The sequence below is a fragment of the Dendroctonus ponderosae genome, unplaced genomic scaffold (assembly GCF_020466585.1).
Source record: "Dendroctonus ponderosae isolate FM_Combo_2020 unplaced genomic scaffold, Dpon_F_20191213v2 Dpon_F_20191213_402, whole genome shotgun sequence".
In the NCBI taxonomy this organism is placed as follows: domain Eukaryota; kingdom Metazoa; phylum Arthropoda; class Insecta; order Coleoptera; family Curculionidae; genus Dendroctonus; species Dendroctonus ponderosae.
Genome location: NW_026018615.1, coordinates 1 through 18,843, shown reverse-complemented (window position 1 = coordinate 18,843; position 18,843 = coordinate 1). Strand labels below are relative to the sequence as shown.

The 18,843-nt window shown below is 29.7% G+C and overlaps 1 protein-coding gene across 2 annotated transcripts; it reads right to left on the bottom strand.

Annotated features, from left to right (window-relative positions):
- Nucleotides 1-379: 379 nt before the first annotated feature.
- Nucleotides 380-17,130, bottom strand: LOC109542142 (voltage-dependent calcium channel subunit alpha-2/delta-3). Of its 2 annotated transcripts, XM_048666207.1 has the most exons (13): nt 16,966-17,130; nt 16,721-16,903; nt 16,362-16,639; nt 13,612-13,695; nt 11,415-11,495; nt 11,256-11,330; nt 10,097-10,273; nt 9,815-10,023; nt 8,812-8,921; nt 8,493-8,586; nt 7,287-7,319; nt 3,220-3,330; nt 380-547 (listed from the first exon to the last, which is right to left on the bottom strand). In XM_048666207.1, the coding sequence occupies exons 1-13, from the start codon at nt 17,057-17,059 to the stop codon at nt 406-408; spliced, it is 1,671 nt and encodes a 556-aa protein (XP_048522164.1). In that variant the 5' UTR covers nt 17,060-17,130; the 3' UTR covers nt 380-405. The 2 variants fall into 2 exon arrangements, with proteins under 2 accessions (XP_048522164.1, XP_048522165.1); XM_048666208.1 differs by lacking the exon at nt 7,287-7,319 and having other exon boundaries at nt 16,966-17,128.
- Between the last annotated feature and the right edge of the window lie 1,713 nt (nt 17,131-18,843).

The following is an 18,843-nucleotide window of genomic DNA, read 5'->3' as shown; positions in this document are numbered from 1 at the left end:
CTTGACATAATCAATGAAGAAAAGAGCGACGTTTTATAAATGATAATGATGATTGGAAAGACGTAATTTTTTGCATTTTCAAGTGCTTTTTTTGGTTCTACAATGAATTTTTAGATACCATGTTTTTAAGCGAAATTTTGCTGAAATGGTGGCAATCTGCCAACGTCGCAAGTAAGATAAAACAATTTAAGGTGCATATGCAGCGTTTCAATCTGCATTCCATGAGCTAATGAAAAATGGGTAGTTATATTTAAAATAAATACACTTTGATCTTGCCTGGCCTTTCTGAGATAATCCGTATCATATGAAATATTTTAAAATGTGCGCACTTAGTGCGTCAACAACTTTTATATGAAACTATTTTTCGAAAGTTCAACACCAACGGAAATAATGGACTCTCTGGCACTAAAAAAGCCACCCTGTATGTAGCTTACCAGCTTCATGAGGAACTGAATAAACATAGGCGCCAGCATCTACGTATGAATGTTCTACAGCTCTTTTGTACCAAACTTCATCAATTGCCCTATTGTGTACGTGATGGAAATGTCTATGGGACATAAGATAAGATTATTGATGTCAACCATTAAATATTTTCGTCTATTTGGATCACAGGTTTTTCTTTGCGAACCAAGAGCATAAATGCTACGAAGCAATACGCAGCAATTAATATCTACAGTACTTTTGCTAGAAATTGATCGGTTAATTACTTGTGTATAGTTATACCAAAGTGAGATTAAAATGACATCAAGATGAAAATTAAATTCTGCCCGATACGAAAAGGTCGTTTTATAAACGTGCTTAGATAATTTTACTGTTTTGCTGCTTTATTATGATAACTTATACATTGTAAATGGAAATTTGGTTCACATATATTATATGTTTAATTGTACATACATACCTATTTGTTAAGTGACAAGAAAATTACTCGCTTGGACTCAATTTACATGTTCGAAACCTTGGGAAAATATTTGAAAATTTTTGGAAATCATTTAACATTATCTAAGTCATGCGTATTTTGTGGGGATGTGGTATTTTTTATTTTATATAAAACATTTCAGAAATAACGACAAACGTTTTGAAAGATTTCTTGTTTTTCCATTCATTTCCATTCATTCATTTCCATTTATGTTGTGTTATTGTAAAAATAAAAGGAATTCAAAAATTCTGAAAAAATTCAAACCCATAGGAAACTTGTAAAGTGAAAGCCAGTAGAAAATAAACTAAAATATAATATTTTTGCAATATGGTTTGATGCGCCACAATCCACATTTTGAATTATTTATTTTAAAATCTTATTAATTCTATTACAATGTTGATAAGTTTTTATTCTACCGGAGTGCTTTGCAACAAGCATTATCTGATCACAAAAATGGGACTATTAGTAACTGGAACATGTAGTTTTGAACATCTGTATATTTGCTGTTTCTAATTAATGCCAATCAGTTTTAAACAAATAATTTCATAATTTATTTAACGAATACTCACGTAGGTTCACGGTTCACACAAGATTAGACATTTTTAAAAAGTTGTGCTTTTATAAAATTGTCCAGTATAATATACGTTTTTATATATCTTGAGCCAGGAATATCATGAGCATGGAGCAGGTAAAACGAAGCTATCTATTTCAAAGACTTAGTTATATCAATAAACATTTCTATTTTCAGAACCTTTTGGAGACTAGAACTGAATAAAAGCGACTCATGTTATTCATTTGAATATTTTCCGTAATAAGCACAATTCTTCGGATGCACGAAATTCTTATAAGGACTCGAAACATGCTCGAAGGCATAATATGTCACATTCTTTAATAATTCTATAAACCTGCTGCATTCTTTACGGATTTACTCATTACTGAAATTTGCTAGTTTAGAAGTTATTACTCTCATTCAATCGAATTCGTTATATCATTGTGAAGATTTTCTTCTTCGTCAAATAGTCTCCAGAATATCATTGAAAAAAATACTTTGGATAAATATTCAAATAGTTATTAAAAATATCACTACTATGATCACTACAAGTATTTTACGGTCATAATTTATAGGTAAACGTAATTCTTTCATATAAACTTGTATTCAAAAATTCCCCAAACTACACACATAGAAATTTGTATCAGAAAATTGTTTTTTAGAAGTTATTTAGTTTTTTAGAAGTTATAGAAAATTGCTTTTTAGAAACTAAGGGAAAGCTAAATGTTCAAATGAATAATTGAGGGCAAGGCTGAGGATGATGGTGTCAGAATAAAAAAAATAGTCTTCAGAAATTTTAAATTATCGTTTTTATAAAGAAAATTATTTGATTCAACAGTTAGCATAATAATAATAATATTGAAATGCATTCAATTAATCAAAACTATCGTTTTTTTATTAAACATCAAATGCACTTGATAAAAAAAATATCAAATAATTATAATAAAATATCAGATTAAGGAGCACACGGTTGGTTATAACAGAAAAGCTCAAGATATCAGACTAGACTACAATATTTTCTTGATTTAATAGTCAACATTGTGCATGTGAATTTTAAAATATCTCCCGCAAGTAACATTTTTTACCATCGCAGAGATTGACTTCTCTAAAGAGCTCCAAAAATAAAATTTATCTGCTTTTAGGAAAGGAAATTCAAAAAAAGAGGAGCAAATTTTTATGAAATTTGATGCATATCTAGAGTTCCAAGTTAATAAACTGTGTTTTTTCTTGTTTCTCGTTTCAAATGTAAAACTTTTGAGCCGCATAAAAAAGTACACCTTTAAAACATTGCCGTATTTGTGTTTGTTGATCAAGCAATTTAAAAAAATGATATATTTGTCTTCAAAAACTGAAGAAATACTCCAAGGCCTCACAAACAGGTGGACTAAAATATGTCTTTAATGACCAAGTTTCCAGAAGAATTATGATATAATTTCTGGATCGGTTTAAAAGTACATTTACCAAAAATGGATATTTCATACTTTGTCAGTTTTAGCTGTAAGCCCACTATTTGTACTGATTTTTTCATCATTCTGTAGAACCTTGCCAAGCATACAGCTACAGTTAATTTTCCTTACCGTAAAGCGTGCCATCGATGTGTGCTAAATTGATTTTAAACTCACTTTGGAAGAACTCTACAATAATTTTGGTATAGTTTTGTAGCAACGATTTAATATTTTTGCCGTTCTTTCATCTTTTATTTATTCGCAAAATGCAGTATAGAAATTACGTGCAATTGAGTCGTAGTTTGTACCTTTCATAGATAGTGTTGTCTATGTTTTGCGGAAAAGTTTGCCATCTGGTAAGTCCACTGTGGGTAGCCATAAAAGCTACCACTATTCCATATTGTTTTATTAATTGAGCTCTGCGTGAAAATAATGCAAAATATTATTAGTGTTTTCATAAAATCGTAGGTAATTTATTACATAAATTTATAAATTAATTTTAAATAATCCCTTTTGTCTAAAATCCATTTTGTCTAAAATACTTGACGTCTAAAAAAAAGTAATTTGAAACAATTAAGTTTTTCAAAAAGTACACACACTTTTATTATTTTTTTTTAATTTTATGAAAGAATTTGTATTTATACAGGATGCCCCAAAAAAGTTATATCAATGCCAACTTTTTAAAATAGAAACCTCTCTTTTTTGTAATTTTATTCAGTTCTCTGGAGAACTTAATCATTTTTTATGTGGGTTTCCGGGAAATTGGCGTCTGAAAATCGTACGAAAAATTGCCACCCAAATTTATAAACTAATTAAAATTAAGGCTGACAGAGTTAAATTAGCGCCAAAATTGACAGCCATTGGTTTCTTCGCAATGCCCAAGCTTACGTACAACCTAATCTTGAACATTATTAACTACGTTTCCACTAATATTATCGTAATTTTCTGCCTAATTTTGGTTTGTGAGCTTTCAATGTTTCCAGCCGATTTACATAAACCTTGAAGTTTAAATAATCCCAGAAAAAGTTAGCCAAAGGTGCGCTCATGAGACTTCGGATGTCACTCTATTGGCTTTTTGTCGCCAAATGCTGCATAAAAAATTATTAGAATTTTGTGGACAACTGGATAATGACGTACAAGAGGGGTTTCTCTTTTAAAAACTGGCTCTGGTTATATCATCACTTTTTTATGACACCCTCTATAAATACAAACTAGTTCAGAAAATGCGCAATTTGAAACAAAAATTCACGGGTTCGAGCAATTTTTCGAAAAATAGACACCTTGTTTTTAAATAATAACATTGCCGCTGGCTGTATGAGTAGGTAATTACTTTAAAAAAATTATATAACTATTAATATTCTCTCGAAGAATTTAAAGAAACCTCTTGTATATATTTCGTTAAAGGTTTTATGCAGTGTGATCGTAAAGTATGGAAGAAATTAATTAAAGCCTATACAGATGAAGTTAAAAAAAATGATCGGACACTTCAAGCTTAATTTGTTAATACGTAACTTCCGAGAAAGTTATTTCTCATGCAGTAATTAATGTGTTTACAAATGACGTCGTACTTCGATTTTTTTATAATCGCAACCTGAGTATTTTAGGCTGCTATTTGAAAGGTCGAGCTGGATGTAGGACGATTAATGCTCTCATATGTCACATAACAATTTCAAATAGCCAAACATATTTCTTGGGTTCTTAAAATTTTCTTTAGAAAGCGATATTTTGCTCGGTTCTTTAATTAGTTAATTGTAGGAAGGGTGAACAAGTTGACTTTGCGTTACAATAATCGTGATAAGTACTAAGTGTAGCAGTTGATAGGCTTTGGTTGCATTTTTATTGCATTTCAAACTAAAATCGTGCGTCAAGTGGAACTCAAAGAAAGAAGAAAAAAAAGAAGTAAATAATATTATCATACTTTGTATATGTGTCCGAGCATTTTTTTCGTTCAACTGTATAGGCTTTATTTAACATTTTCCACACTTTAGGTTCACACTGTATTATTTATTTGCCGTGCGCAATGCATTGCTGGACAATTACACTTCAAGCGATCGATTTATTTTTCGTCAACACATTTGTAAACATTTAGAATAATCCCAACATATCTACGCACTGGTGGGGAGAGAGCGGGTTTAAAACCGCATAAAAAACAGTTTTTTTGCTTTCTTTCTGTAAATTGATCTAGAAATGACTGGTTAATCGCTGTTCGGAATTGCAGATTAACGTGTGCAATACAGTACATTGCAAGGTGTTTTTCTGTGAAGATTTTCAAAAATTAGTGCTATTTGTTTAGAAGAGTATGGAATATTTTGAGAAGAGTTTGGATTGGTGAACTACAGCTCTTGAAGTTTCTCCTGTAACAGAAGGTAAGTCGTTGTGCTTTATTTTTGGAAATCTAATTGTTCGGAGTGCGGATTTTACTTCGCATTGTTTCAGTCGATGAACTAAAATATTATACAATAAATTAAAATGGCCTATTTATACGTTGATGTCCTATTCCATTGGCAGCATGTAATAAACATTAGTACAAATAATATTCACCATGAATAGTCCTGAAATACAAGATAATAATGTGGGGGAATATTACACAAGTGCGTTTAGTACAAGTATACATGCAGAATTTTCTGATTTTCCTCCCGGAGCTTGTTCGGTTATTATTATATTATTATTATATCGTACTACCTTCATACCTTATACAAATTCGAATTTCTCCTTAATTAATTTGTTTCTGCGGAGCAGTTCAGTTCAATTCTCCAAACGCTAATTTGGCTATACAATGATTCAGTGCGAACTTTTTTTCAATTTCAAAATCATCCTTAGTTTAGAATTTTATTAGATTATTATTTGATTACTCCAATCTGACAAATTGACAATTCTTTAATTTAATAATTGCATGTAAAAGTTGCATATATACATTGAGATATCATATGTATGCTCTCAAACTTTTGTGTGTTTAATGTGGGAATTGTCGAAAGCCTTTGTTGGCGACAATTTTCCGAAATTCGCGTAGGTATGGCCATTTTGATGAAATATTGTAACAGTTTCTTTTCAGCTAAATTTGTGAATCGATGTGATGCTCACCTTTTCTGCATAATCAGATTATTTTAGGTAATTTTAGACAGGAAGAAAAATGTTCGCAAAATAAAAAGTCGCGTTTGTGTAAAGGTATGCACAAAATATTATCATAAACTGTTCTTACCTATAATTACGACACCTTTTTTTAATCAATTTTAATTTTTTGAGTCATTATCATGGCGTAACATTATGCCCAGGCAACATGAATTTCAAAATTCAAAGGACAAGTTTTACGATTCCAAACCCGGCACTTGGTTCCTAATGAATATTGCTCAAAAATTATTATTTTTATCTAGTTTTCATTTATTTTTTATTACTTAAGTATTTTTTTTTAAATAATTAACTGGACTAATGAATAAAAATACTAGTTTACAATTAGTATATGATTTTCAGTCTAATTCCACTTGTTGCAATTAATTCTTTACAAACTTTTAATTTTAAGGATTTTTATGAAGAAAATTTAGGCCCAAAAATTTATTTAAAAAAGCAACAGATTTTTGAATGAATCATAAATAATATTGGCAAAATTTGAATTGTTCGAATCGTCAATAAAACCCAAAGTGCTGCGTTTTAAAATTTGGGCTTAACAATGTTACTAAAGAAATTTTGTTTGTTATAAACATGATCTGTCCGGTAGTTTCTAGGGAAATAATCGAAAAATATAAACCTTTTGTGCGAATTCAACCCAATTTCATATAACATTTTTATATAATATAATAGTTTGTGCTGAAGGGTATCAGGCTAGATATATCAAAATGAGAGGCGATCGTATATACAAGTTCCGCTTGATAGAACTATGATATGTAAGAAATTCCGGGTTTTACTTGGTATTTTATACGCAACTTTTTAAAATTTCTTTTATTTGTGTCAATCCGAGGTGAAGGACTGAAATATGTCCGGATAGTATGCGATGGTTAATTATGGCTATTGAGTTTGTTTCTAAACATGTTGCGTAAAACTTGCTATTTATTATTTTAATTAAAATAGATTTTTCCTCGGAGAATACTGTTCGTATTGTAGGAACTCAAAACAGTTTCCTCGGGGTTATTTTGACAAAGTTTTGTAAAAAACGAAGCAATGAATTGATTTATTTTTATTGCATATCATGATTTAATCCCAAGGTAATCTCATCCTCAAATGCAATAAAAAATCATACGTTTCTTGACATTATCACTGCTTTATACATTTATTCTGGGAACCACCTGAGCAAAACAAGTAATTGATCAAAGAAATTAAATTAGCATTAATGACTAATACAAAAACATTTCTCTGTCTTATCGAGGAATGTTATATACTGTACCTGGATATCAGAGCCATCAATATAGACATAGGTCTTATATAATAAAAACAAGTTATTAGTGCAGTATTAAACAAATATGTGCAAAGATACATGGTTTATGAACTGTCTAGAAACACTAAGTAAATATGAATCATGCCATCTTATTACAAATTCTACAAACTCTTCCACTAAGATATAGACCCTAAAAGTAAACTGCTGTAAGTCGCCCCTTTTCTGAACTTTTTATTACTTGCTACCTATATTTTAATATGAAATATTTTTGTCTTGGGAATTCGTCCTCTCCGTTTCATTTGAATTTTTGGACGCTAAAAATCTTTATTTATAGTTTAATAGGTTTTTAACATGACTGATACCAAGCCCCTTAAAATAGTGCCTAATTCTCATAATTTTGACCATCAAACAATTTTTAAATATTTTTACCATTTCCCTGAAAACCCCTATTATTTTAGATCAATTTTTAATTAAATTAAACCTTGTCGAATGCGAAATGAATAAATGATAATGATGAATATATCAGACCACAAGTAGCCCATGTTAAACACAGTTGTGAAGTTTTTAATTAAAGATCTAAATTATTAATTCTTCAGTTCGCTTCTGATGAGCTTTAATTAAATTAAAGTTTTGTTTTATTAAAAAACTTATTACATATAGAAAACTTTCTATGTGTAATAAGAACCTAACTAGATTTCTTAGTTTAAGCCTCTAGCTATCTAAAAGTAGTTTTCTTGCGTCTTTATCATACAAATTGTTCATATGAATGTGTAAGAGCTGGCCGGTCCCTGGCGAACTCGAACATCAAAATGAGTTTCAAAGACACTATTTGAAGACCAAAATTTCAAAGTAATTTAATTAAAACTGATTTACGGCCGCGTCATTTACGGTCTATACCTGGGTATAGAGTGTTTTTTTTCTGAAAATTTGTTATTTGATTTGAACACCTTGTGTATATAAATAATTTGTGCATAATAGGTGGGAATTTTCAAAGTGCTTGCCATTCATAAAATTTCGTTAATAAAAAATTCCAACAAACTTAAGGTAATTATAGTATTGTTTTTGAAATGCAACGCATGTACTTGAAAAGTTTTACTTTCAGACTGGTTTACGGTTTGAGATCTTGGCTATAACAGTTTCTATATTCGACATTAGTGTTTCTATGGTTCATCTGGTCAAATCAGCAAATAAACAAAAAGTTTAATAAACACTCACCCCTTATCTTCTTTAGTAGTGGTTGTGATGTTTTCACTAAACCACACTGTAGTTTTTGCATCAGCTACCACTTTAGTGATCAACTTACGGTCACCTAAAAGAATTAAATGGTTTCAAAATATTTAATTTCTATAAATCCGAATTGGACAAATAATAGTTAAGAAAAATATATGTGAAACCTGATAAAATTTACAATAGTTCAGTTTTTAACCGTTTTTAATAGTTGAATTTTTAAATTTATTTACTTATGTTTTGTCCCAAATTGGAGCAATAATTTTTATACAATTATATTATTTCTTATATCATGTCAAAAACTTACACTCTCGAGACCATTTCCATCCAGGCCGGTCCATTTTCTTTAGGAAATACAAAAATTCTTCCTCTGCTGTTTCAAAGTAATGCTTGTCATCTAGGTCTTTGCAGTAGTGCCTAAGAAACACTTCTATTAATCAATGAGAAGGTAATATTATATAAAAGCAAAAAAAATCTAAATATATTTCTCTTTATTAATTATTTTATACAAAATGTTTAGAAAGTATCCAGGAAAAGTTAAAATTTATGCAACTGTGGGATAGTAAACGTTTTGGAGAATTTAATTGCAACTAATAAAACTGCTTATTAAAAAGTTTATTATACTGTTTTATGTGGAAAAAAATTACCGAATAAATTATTATGACTAGGTACTGATAAGTTTAAGAACTCTTCAAACACCATAGTCAGATAAAAAATTGAATAAATTTACTTAAATACTGATATTTAACAAAACTTTCCGTGTAAGCTGTGGACAATAAAAATAGACTTTTCAAATAAACAAATTAAATCAAGGCATAAATATAATAATCCACCTAAGTATAATTAATAACGTTTGTGACAAAAATAACAGATATTTTTTGAATTTCCCTTAAAGAAAAAAATTAAGTTTTAACACCCCAAACTAATAATTGACACTAAAACAATGTATATTACAAATGCGATCAAAATTGTTTTCTGATATTACATATAGTAATAAACGATCAGGTTCACCAAGACCAATTAAATAAATAGTCTTTCATAAAATTCTATAAACTTTATTGAAATTCAAATGCATTGAAGTAAATTAAAATAAGATCTAATCTAATAATGGAACCGGAAATATACAAATGCTTAAACATCAATTACATTCAGTTGTAGCTATGAAATAAAATTCAAATGCTATTGATTTGGTTGCTATTCTTCATCATTTCTCATATCATGCGTGTTTATAAGATAAATCATCTATCTACTTGGTTGATTAATTCTTGCAATTTAGCTAGCTACTATTTAGTATTGATATTGAAACTTACCATTCGGGATGGATAGCCCAATTGCCATTAAAAAATTGAGCTAGAGTGTGTGGCCCTTTATCGTTGGACCTTAGCCTGTGAATATCATTTTCTACAGAAGGTAACACCCCATAGAAGCCATATTTATCAGGTAACACAATAACTAAACTAAACGGTGTGTCATTGATTCCTCTGTAGTAATAATAACGGTTACTTATATGGATGCGTTTCTGAAATTATTTTTTCGGAATTAGTTAAAGTAGACGAATGTTTACGAATAATCGTGCCAATTTTTGAACTTACAATGTCATCTAAATGGCTCTTGACCCTCAGCGTTATATTTCCTTTTTTCTGCATAATAATTTTCTTTCGCAAGTCCCGTATTTCTTCATTAAATCTTCTAGGCTCACTGTCGTCATCGAGTATTTCAACCTCCATGAAATCTACCCGATTGTACGCCGGTTTCAATATACCTTGGTACTAGAAATTCACATAAAGAGGGTTTATTTTGGTAAAATCTAATTTAAACTTGCGTAGTTGTAATAATTGAACTCAGACAGTCTGTAACTGTTTCGTTATTTAAAACGACATTATTTTACTATTGTTCATGCGAAATAATATCTACTAAATCTAGATTTTTTGCAGCAAATATCATTAACCATCATTTTTATTGTAAGATTTATAGACTGTTTGGCAGCATCTATGTTCTTATTATATTATATTTCTAAAACTTGTTATACAAATGTACTTTTTCTAATCTAGAGATTAACTTTTCGCATTTAATTCCAAAGTTTGACAAAATAAATCTACTCTAAAGTAGTGCATCCAATACAGCTTTAACCTCACCAAAATGAAGATCAATAATTGCTATTTGAGAAAGAAAATTACAATTTTTGTAGCCAAATAAATTATGATGGTATTCTACAATTTAATGCATAACTGGGTTAATGATCCAAGATATTGGATATAGTTAGAATATAGTCGAAATTTGAGATTTATCTTGGGTACTTCAGTTTTGTTTTCGTTCTCTCACTTTAATTTTTGTATATGCATTTATTGTCTATTTTTTTGGTCAGATTCAATGTGATTCAAATTTTTCATATAAAATTAATTAGTGAACTCATGTCACTTATTTTATTATTTGAATAATATTTTCTTTTGTGGTATTGAATTATTTGCCTTATTGTAGTTTTTTAGGCTGTTTGTTGTTTGAGCGCTTTCATCTGCTGACTTACTTTGCTATTTTTTCTATACTTATATTTTCTTGTATGTTATTACTTACATTATAGGTTTCAACGCGTATAAATACACGCAAAAAAGCAATCTCTCCTTACGCTACTAAAATTGAGGAATTTTCTCAATTGTACAGCAGATACGTAAATAGAATAATGTGTTTATTAGAACTCTGTTTCTTTTACGTACTTTGTGTGTAAAAGATACATTTTCTGGTATTTAAACTTACCACAGGTCTAAGGTCCGGATGAGTCAAAATATAGCCATTATTTGTGACAATAAAACCATAACCGTTTACACCCAACTGAAATAAATTAACATTGATTATAATGAAATTTATCAAATTTAATTAATTTTACAAAAGTTGAAATATGACGAAATTACTTACTCTGTGTGGAAGCATTAATCTTTGTATATATTCTATTGGAACATCAGTACCAGCTACGCCTAATAAATTTGCCACTCTCTCCTAAAAACCATCGAAATAGTCAATTTAACAGATACGATTTTGATTTGCCATAACTTCACGTTCGTTAGGCTCCTGTTAGCTGTTTCGGGTTAGTTATTAAAGGATATTTAAATTTTTTGAAAATTGTGGTTCTGAAAATATTTATTATCTCTTTTATCGGTTTTTTTAATTTTATCTGTATCTAAAATATCTGTAACTCTCAACCGCTGTTTTGTGCGTCATTTTCAAGTTTATATCGACAGTAGCTCAAACAGTTAGCGCCTTTGCAGTGAAAAATGCAAATAGCTGTGGTTTAGTGAAAATTTTCATCAGTTTGGTAATTGAACCTGTAACTAAACCAAAGCTTTCCGATAAAAGCGATTTAGTTTGTCTTAGTAGATTAGATATAGAATAAATTAGATATTACTCAAAATATAGTTGATTTATCGGTTTTGTGAGATGCAAATTATAAATAATTTCATCAACATTGTTGATATTTAGTTTCAATTCTGGAAACGTGTAAATTGAATCCCCTGCTCCGAAGAAGTTTTTTTAAGAAATTATCGTAATATCAGCATTTGGTTGCCCAAATTAACATGCGCAGCGTACACAGAGATGAAATATTTAGTAGTTCACACTTGATCTTAAAAATTGCTAATATATGTAGAATCATTTAAGGATTTGGGTACGAAATATAAAAAATAGTTAATTATATATACACACATATAATAATTTTAAAATGATACAGTTAAGAAATTGGCAATAATTTCATTATATTTAAGTTACATTAATTAGTTGATCTGCCATTTAGTGAAAATAAAGATCACTCTTTAAGTGTGATTTGATTTGAACTTGAGAAGTCAAGAGCTTTAAAGGGACAAGCATTCTCACTTAGTTAAGAAAATTAGAAATAATTTCTATTGAACTTTCGTTAATTGTATTTGCCGCTGCAAAAGTGAATATTTCTGGACATGTTTATCTGCTATATTAAGTTGGGAAATTTTATTAAGACTGAAAAACGAGAAATAAATAAATAATGAATAACCTTTTATTAATATCGGTAAACTGGTGAAAAGCAAGCATATTATTAATTTGTATTGCAGTAAAGATTCAAAATTACTGCCAATAAATCGACAATTCACATATTTGATGTAGCAAAACCTGAAAGTAAATATATATTTTCGATTCTAGTTGCATCATTACTTTGCCATCATTGTGGCAAAAAGTTTCAAATGGTTTATAAAACAATTCGTTTCCTTACGATTTTGGACCGGTTTTTAGAAAATTTTACAAATATTCTGAATATTTGTATGAACTGAATTCAAATATAATAAGCTGTTGGTTGAATATTTTTGTAGATATGTTGCCACTTTCTAGCTAAGTATTTCACTTTAATATTACCATATAAAAAGTATAACTTATCAAAAGTAGAACTGAAAGTGGAAAATTTGGCAAATTTTCTTTTATTTGATTTGAATATCCACACGCCAGATTACCTAACATTATCATTTGACTTTAAGTAAGTTTAAAGTAACAATATTCATTAGTCCTACATTCAGAAAGCACTAAGTTAATTTGGAATAAATTTATGTTACAGTAAAGCAGCACAAACAGCTCTACTTCGCAAGTTTTGTATCCTAATATAATTTACGTATTTCTAAGACATATTGCCAATTAACAAATAGTTCAATCGCCTATTCTAGTTCTAAAAAACTCTATGCTCTACTGGACTCTATTCAGTGGTCTATACCTAAGTGTTTTATCATAAACGGCTAAAAACTCCATAAAAATACTCTACTCTGGACTGGAAAACGGGGCCACTGCTAAATATCACGCTTGCTGGCCTAAAATTCGTCTAGAATCTCTAATAATTAACACTGGCCTAATAGCGATTTTCATAGATTACCTCTCTGGTGACCGTTATCCATACTGCTTCGTTTATTTGCTTTTTTTCGGTTATATTCTGCAGATATATTTGAAGAAATTGTTAACTATAGATAATGCAGAGTAAGGAATTTGCCGTCGTTTTTACTTTTTTTCTATATTGGGCCATTAAAAGAATAAGGTCTTTGGCAAATTCCTTATGACACTTCAAATATTATCTAGTGTAAATTCAAGTAGTCAGTAACTAATTTACCTGACGGGGTTTTTTGTCATATACTGGTAATGACACGGAAGTCATCAGGTTGTAAGTTTGAGTCTCTCCATAATGGTCTTGTTTCTGGAACGGGAATTTATTTACAGTATACTTAAAAAAATTTTTTTTATAATTGTTGATATCGACAAGCATACAAGGAATATGAGAAACATTCTTGAATTAGGTGTCTAGTTCTAGGAGGTCTAGTAAAAGTGCATTGAAGCTTTTTCATGCAAGCTTTGAATATTTAAAAAATTGTTTTTAAATATTCAACAGTACATTTTTATGGCATTTCAATTTTAATAATTTTTATGAATGAGAACTTCAATTCTGGACTCAAAATCACCTACTAACAGTAGCACGATATACAGTAAGGTTGGAACAAATTCACCTAAAATTCAGCGTTTTGTTTTTCTTTGGGGACTTCTACTTGCATTTTTGAAAGATATATTTCTGACGGTTATTTTATTTATACAGATAATTTGATTATACAAAATCATTTGATAAGCTCAATATTTTAGTCAAAATAAATATGATTCTAAGGATAACCGGATTCTTAAGACAAACAATATTTTACCATTAATTTTTATCGGTATAATTTCTAAAAAATTTAATGTAAATTTAGCAACACAGAATTGTGCGTTTATTTACTAATTTTTTTTTGATTATCGGATTTTTGTTTGACAACGATTATTTTAGTCAAAAATAAAATTATTTTACGGTGAAAATGTAAATTAAAAAAAATAGCTATGTAAAAGAGGAGTAATGCATAGAAATATTATAGGAGGACATAACAGTAGAAGTTATTTAGTTAAGTTATTTTGATAATTAGTAAAGTCTTTATCAGCAGAAAAGAAAGTTACAAAGCTAAGAATCTCACAGCTCCCTAAAACACACAAATGAAATATATTGCTTCATTCACAAGAATAGCACGCAGAATCAACTGGACAAGTAATTTTAGGAAAGTTAGTGCGTAAAGCCTCCGCCCAAAAATATTAACAAAAGAACAAATGAGGACCCCGCGAGTAAAATCAGCAAAACTGGAGCAGAGTATTTCCCTTTCGTCCGCGTTTTCCTAATTTATTTAAAAATATTTTAGTTATTTTGGTCACAAATTTAACTTTGAACTGATGAAACAATTTCCAAGCAATTAGCATTTTTTTTTAGTTTATTGACCGAAAAACATGGCATATGTCCGGCCTTGCGTACAATTCTATTGATTAATTTGAAAGTTTGCGTTTTAAAAACAATTTATTTTCAAATTATTACAAACGATAGATTCTAGTTGTAACCGAACCTTAACTAAGACTTATATCTCGTCGACCGCAAATCTTTAGAATGAATATCTATAGACTAAAGACTATCTGAGATTGAATTGTCGTTTCTGCTGTGGCTTGTTTTATAAGTTCAGTTTCTTGACCGATATTGGCTAATTGCAGGATGGTTGATTTTTCTTAGGAATTCGGTCTGGGCAGTGGTGAAGAAAAAGAAAAACTTTTTTAGCTACCAAGCCTTCGGCAATTTATTGTCGCTTTCCTCAGGGTGCTAATTGTTTCTCGATAAGAAGGCTGGGAACTCTCCAGAATATTTCGTAAAATTAAATATTTCATGAAGCTGTACAAAAAAATGATATGAAATATTCTGAAGGGTTCCCGGCCTTCTTATCAACAATAAATTGCCGAAAGCTTGATGGCTAAAAAGTTTTTCCTTTGCTTCACCACTGCCCAGACCGAATTCCCAAGAAAAATCAACCATCCTACTTCTTTTATAGTTAAATTATGCTGATCCTAGCAGAAACGATACTACGTCTTATTTTATAAGAATAGTCCATATAATTGTACACATGAAATGAAACGTACACATTTTTCCAAATACAAACCAACGTATTAAATGATTTTAAATAAATGTGTTTTGTATATTCATTCAGTGCTCGTATTAAACTTCTGTTTAGTTTTTTTCACAGGGGTTGCAAACTCAAACTCGAAAAACTCGTAACTAAAAGTGCTTAGATAATAGTAGATACACAAAAATAAACAAAATTATTTCCCTTTGATGCTTCGTAAAAATAAGTGGATAAAAATAAAGTTCACGTTAGAAAACTCCATTTCCTTAATTTGATTGATGAAAATTCGGCTTGAATAAATGCCTTTAGAAATGTTATAAAATATCGAAATATTAATTAATAATATGTACTTATATCAAAATAAATATGTGAGATAACTTCTTGAAATCGGGTTTCAATGAAATATTTCAGAAATTACACCTATTTAAAAGATGATTAACGCATGAATAAAAACGAAAACAGACAGCTTATATTTCAACCATTAAGCTACGATTAAAACCAAATATATCATTGAATTAAAGCATGCATACGATGGATATTAGATTTATATTCCCAAAATTCAAAAATAAAAATTCGTTTTCGTATAAGTATTTTTAAGCTTATGCATTACATTTTCAAATATGGATACAAATATTTAGAAACCATTGAAATTTAAAGAGAAAGTAAATTGGATCATGAAAATATGACACATCTTGTTGCACAGGAGCTCTCCATTAATAATCGCCAAACAATCTTCATTAACTTCAGGAATTTAATGAAGAGGAATAACGAGAAGTACATTGAATTATTTCTTGCATGACAGAAAGAAAACAAAATTCTGTTTCAATGATTCGATAAAGCAGCAACATTAATATTAAATATATTTTGATTCAAATTCCTTCAAACAACAAAAACTTCGTAGGCTTACCAGTTTCTGTTGATGAACAAACTTCTTATCGATCTCATTTGGAGACATCAAATCCTTGTATTTACTAAATATGAGATATCTATCTCGCTGAGTAAATCTTTGTCTATTAACCCACAACCAGTTGGTCAGTTTCGGGTCGGTAACGTCCGCGTATACTGGTGACCATGCTGGATTTGGCTTTTGGTTAGCATTTAGTACCATTGGTCGTGCCATTACTGGAATGTAGTGCAGAACTTCTTCGCGCACTTCTGCATATGTGCTCAGATGAACGTAGTAGCCTAAATATAGACGGATTTTCAATATATTATTATACTTTAAAAGTAGTCCACTCGTTTTGCCACGAACTGTATTCTACTCACCTTGATTGGCGCAAGCCATCCACTTAACATCCCTTGGATCGCTCACCTCTCGTCCCACAAGATAGGTAAATAATCTCACAGTTACGACTGGAAGATTGTCCCAATTGTACTTTTCGAAAACATCTTTGTAATTATCTTGTGATCCGTCCGTTATCAACATTATTGCTTGATTACAATTAGCTCCTAGAACAAATTTTCATTTATAGTTTGGTTTTTCTTTTTTTTTTAGCTTAAATAATCCTTACCCAGCTTTGACTCGCGATATTCCGCCAGAATTTCAAAAGCTGTTGCCAGAGCTAATGTAAAATTTGCGATTTGTTCTGTTTTGAAATCGCTCATGCTTTCTTTGAGTATTCGGATGTTGCCTAGATTTGCCTAAAAGTCGACGCAATTTGCTATTTATTTGCAAAACCAACGTCTATTCTCACTGCATATATAAACAATTTGAATTGTATTCTTTGAAGACCGACTTGTGTGAAATGCACGTTGATGGCAGTTTATAAACCTTGCACTTTATTGTTTCAGCGTTTGTTATTAAGTTTACAAAGAAATTTATCTACCTACTATGAAAATATCTTTGCTTTGAATTCCATTTGATTAATGCGGCTAATCTGTCTGTTATGTATTGAAAAACGCAATAAAATAGGTATTTGCATAGGATATTCCGAGTTAACTCAATAGTTTTTGCAATGTTTTGAAATATATTTTGTTACTATTTGTATAAATGTTGTTACAAAACCCTTTAAGTTTGTTGTGTTCACGAGATCAAGTGTGAAAGTAGAAAGGCAAAAAGAAAATAAGCAGTTTATATAATCAACTTATTGATTTCTTCTGTAAAGTCTTCTTTTTTCTTCTGCAGTATTTTTTTCTAAACAAAAATTATCTAGTTTTTCTATTTTCGTGCAGCTTCACTCAAAGAGTTTTGTAAAAATTACATTATGATCTTTTTTTAAAATTAATTAATTAGTAATAAAATGCCTTATTGATATAGTTAAAAGTTCAGATTTAAGCACAATAACGCATTCGAAATTTCATGAATTTGCAACATTTGCATGCATTCAACATGCTTGCCACGAATCTAGTTCTCAAAAGATAAACTAAATAATAATTAAGTTAACTTCTAAAGTCCCTCTAAATATAAACATTCAGTAATTTGATGATTGGTTCGCTAATTATTTGTTTTTTGCTGGCTGATAGATATTAATTGAATATGAGTTTATATGTATGTAAAGTCCAATAAATTAGCTTCAATTCCATTAAAAATATTCGGTCTATAAACTTGAATAAATTACTGTTTATCTAGGAAAGCAGTAGTTAAGGATAGCAAATATCTTTTTGCGAGTAATATAAAGAAGACTAGTCAAATCATTTTTCATTGATAACAGGTAAAGTTTAAAATTTAAAGTTAGAAAGAAGCATGAATTGAAATCACAGAAATTTTAGCAAATATCTAAATACATTCGTTCAAGGTAAAAAATTTTCACTACGTTTCACATATAAATTCTCATTATTGTCGGATGTTTCAAGGTATCATACAGGGTGGCCCAGGTTAAGCGGAATTAATTTTACTGGGGGAACGTGCATACGAAACTCTCATTAAAAAACTTTCCTTGCAGATGTGCTTAGCACAAAAGTAGTGTATTAAAGTTTGGAACAATAAATCGGTATAATTTTTAAACCATTTATTTAATTTCCAGCAACTTTCGTACAAGTCTTTAAGCAACGGAAAGTTTTAGAATTTTGTACACGTAGAACTCTAATAGTAAAAACATGAAAAGAAGGCGTTAATAAAAGTTTTACATTTTTAATCGTTTTTTTTTAAATAAATGATCAAGCCACTTAAACATGTTTTTATTATTTTAAAATCTTTTCTGTGGTTATTGTTTAAATAAAGAAAGAGAGGAGCCTTCCAGTTCACGCTTCACCGATGTACTGTAAAACTATATCAATCATTACATAGCTATCTATTACAGTACTACAGTACGATGTACACAAATTTCGAAAGAAACTGAATCTCCGTTAGGAGACATCTGCGACTAAAATTTTTTTAATTACTACTTTGTTGTTTAATTTTTTTTAATTGCAGTTTATTTTTAATTCTCATATCTATTAGAATTAATGAT

What these genes read in the sequence shown, in the direction of transcription:
- LOC109542142 (XM_048666207.1), bottom strand. Translation starts at nt 17,059, where the DNA reads ATGAGCGATTTCAAAACAGAACAAATCGCAAATTTTACATTAGCTCTG. An exon ending in TGGGCTATCCATCCCGAATG is followed by an intron (nt 8,922 to 9,814) that starts GTAAGTTTCAAT and finishes AGTGTTTCTTAG; the next exon opens with GCACTACTGCAAAGACCTAG. An exon ending in ACTACTAAAGAAGATAAGGG is followed by an intron (nt 7,320 to 8,492) that starts GTGAGTGTTTAT and finishes TTATTATATAAG; the next exon opens with ACCTATGTCTATATTGATGG.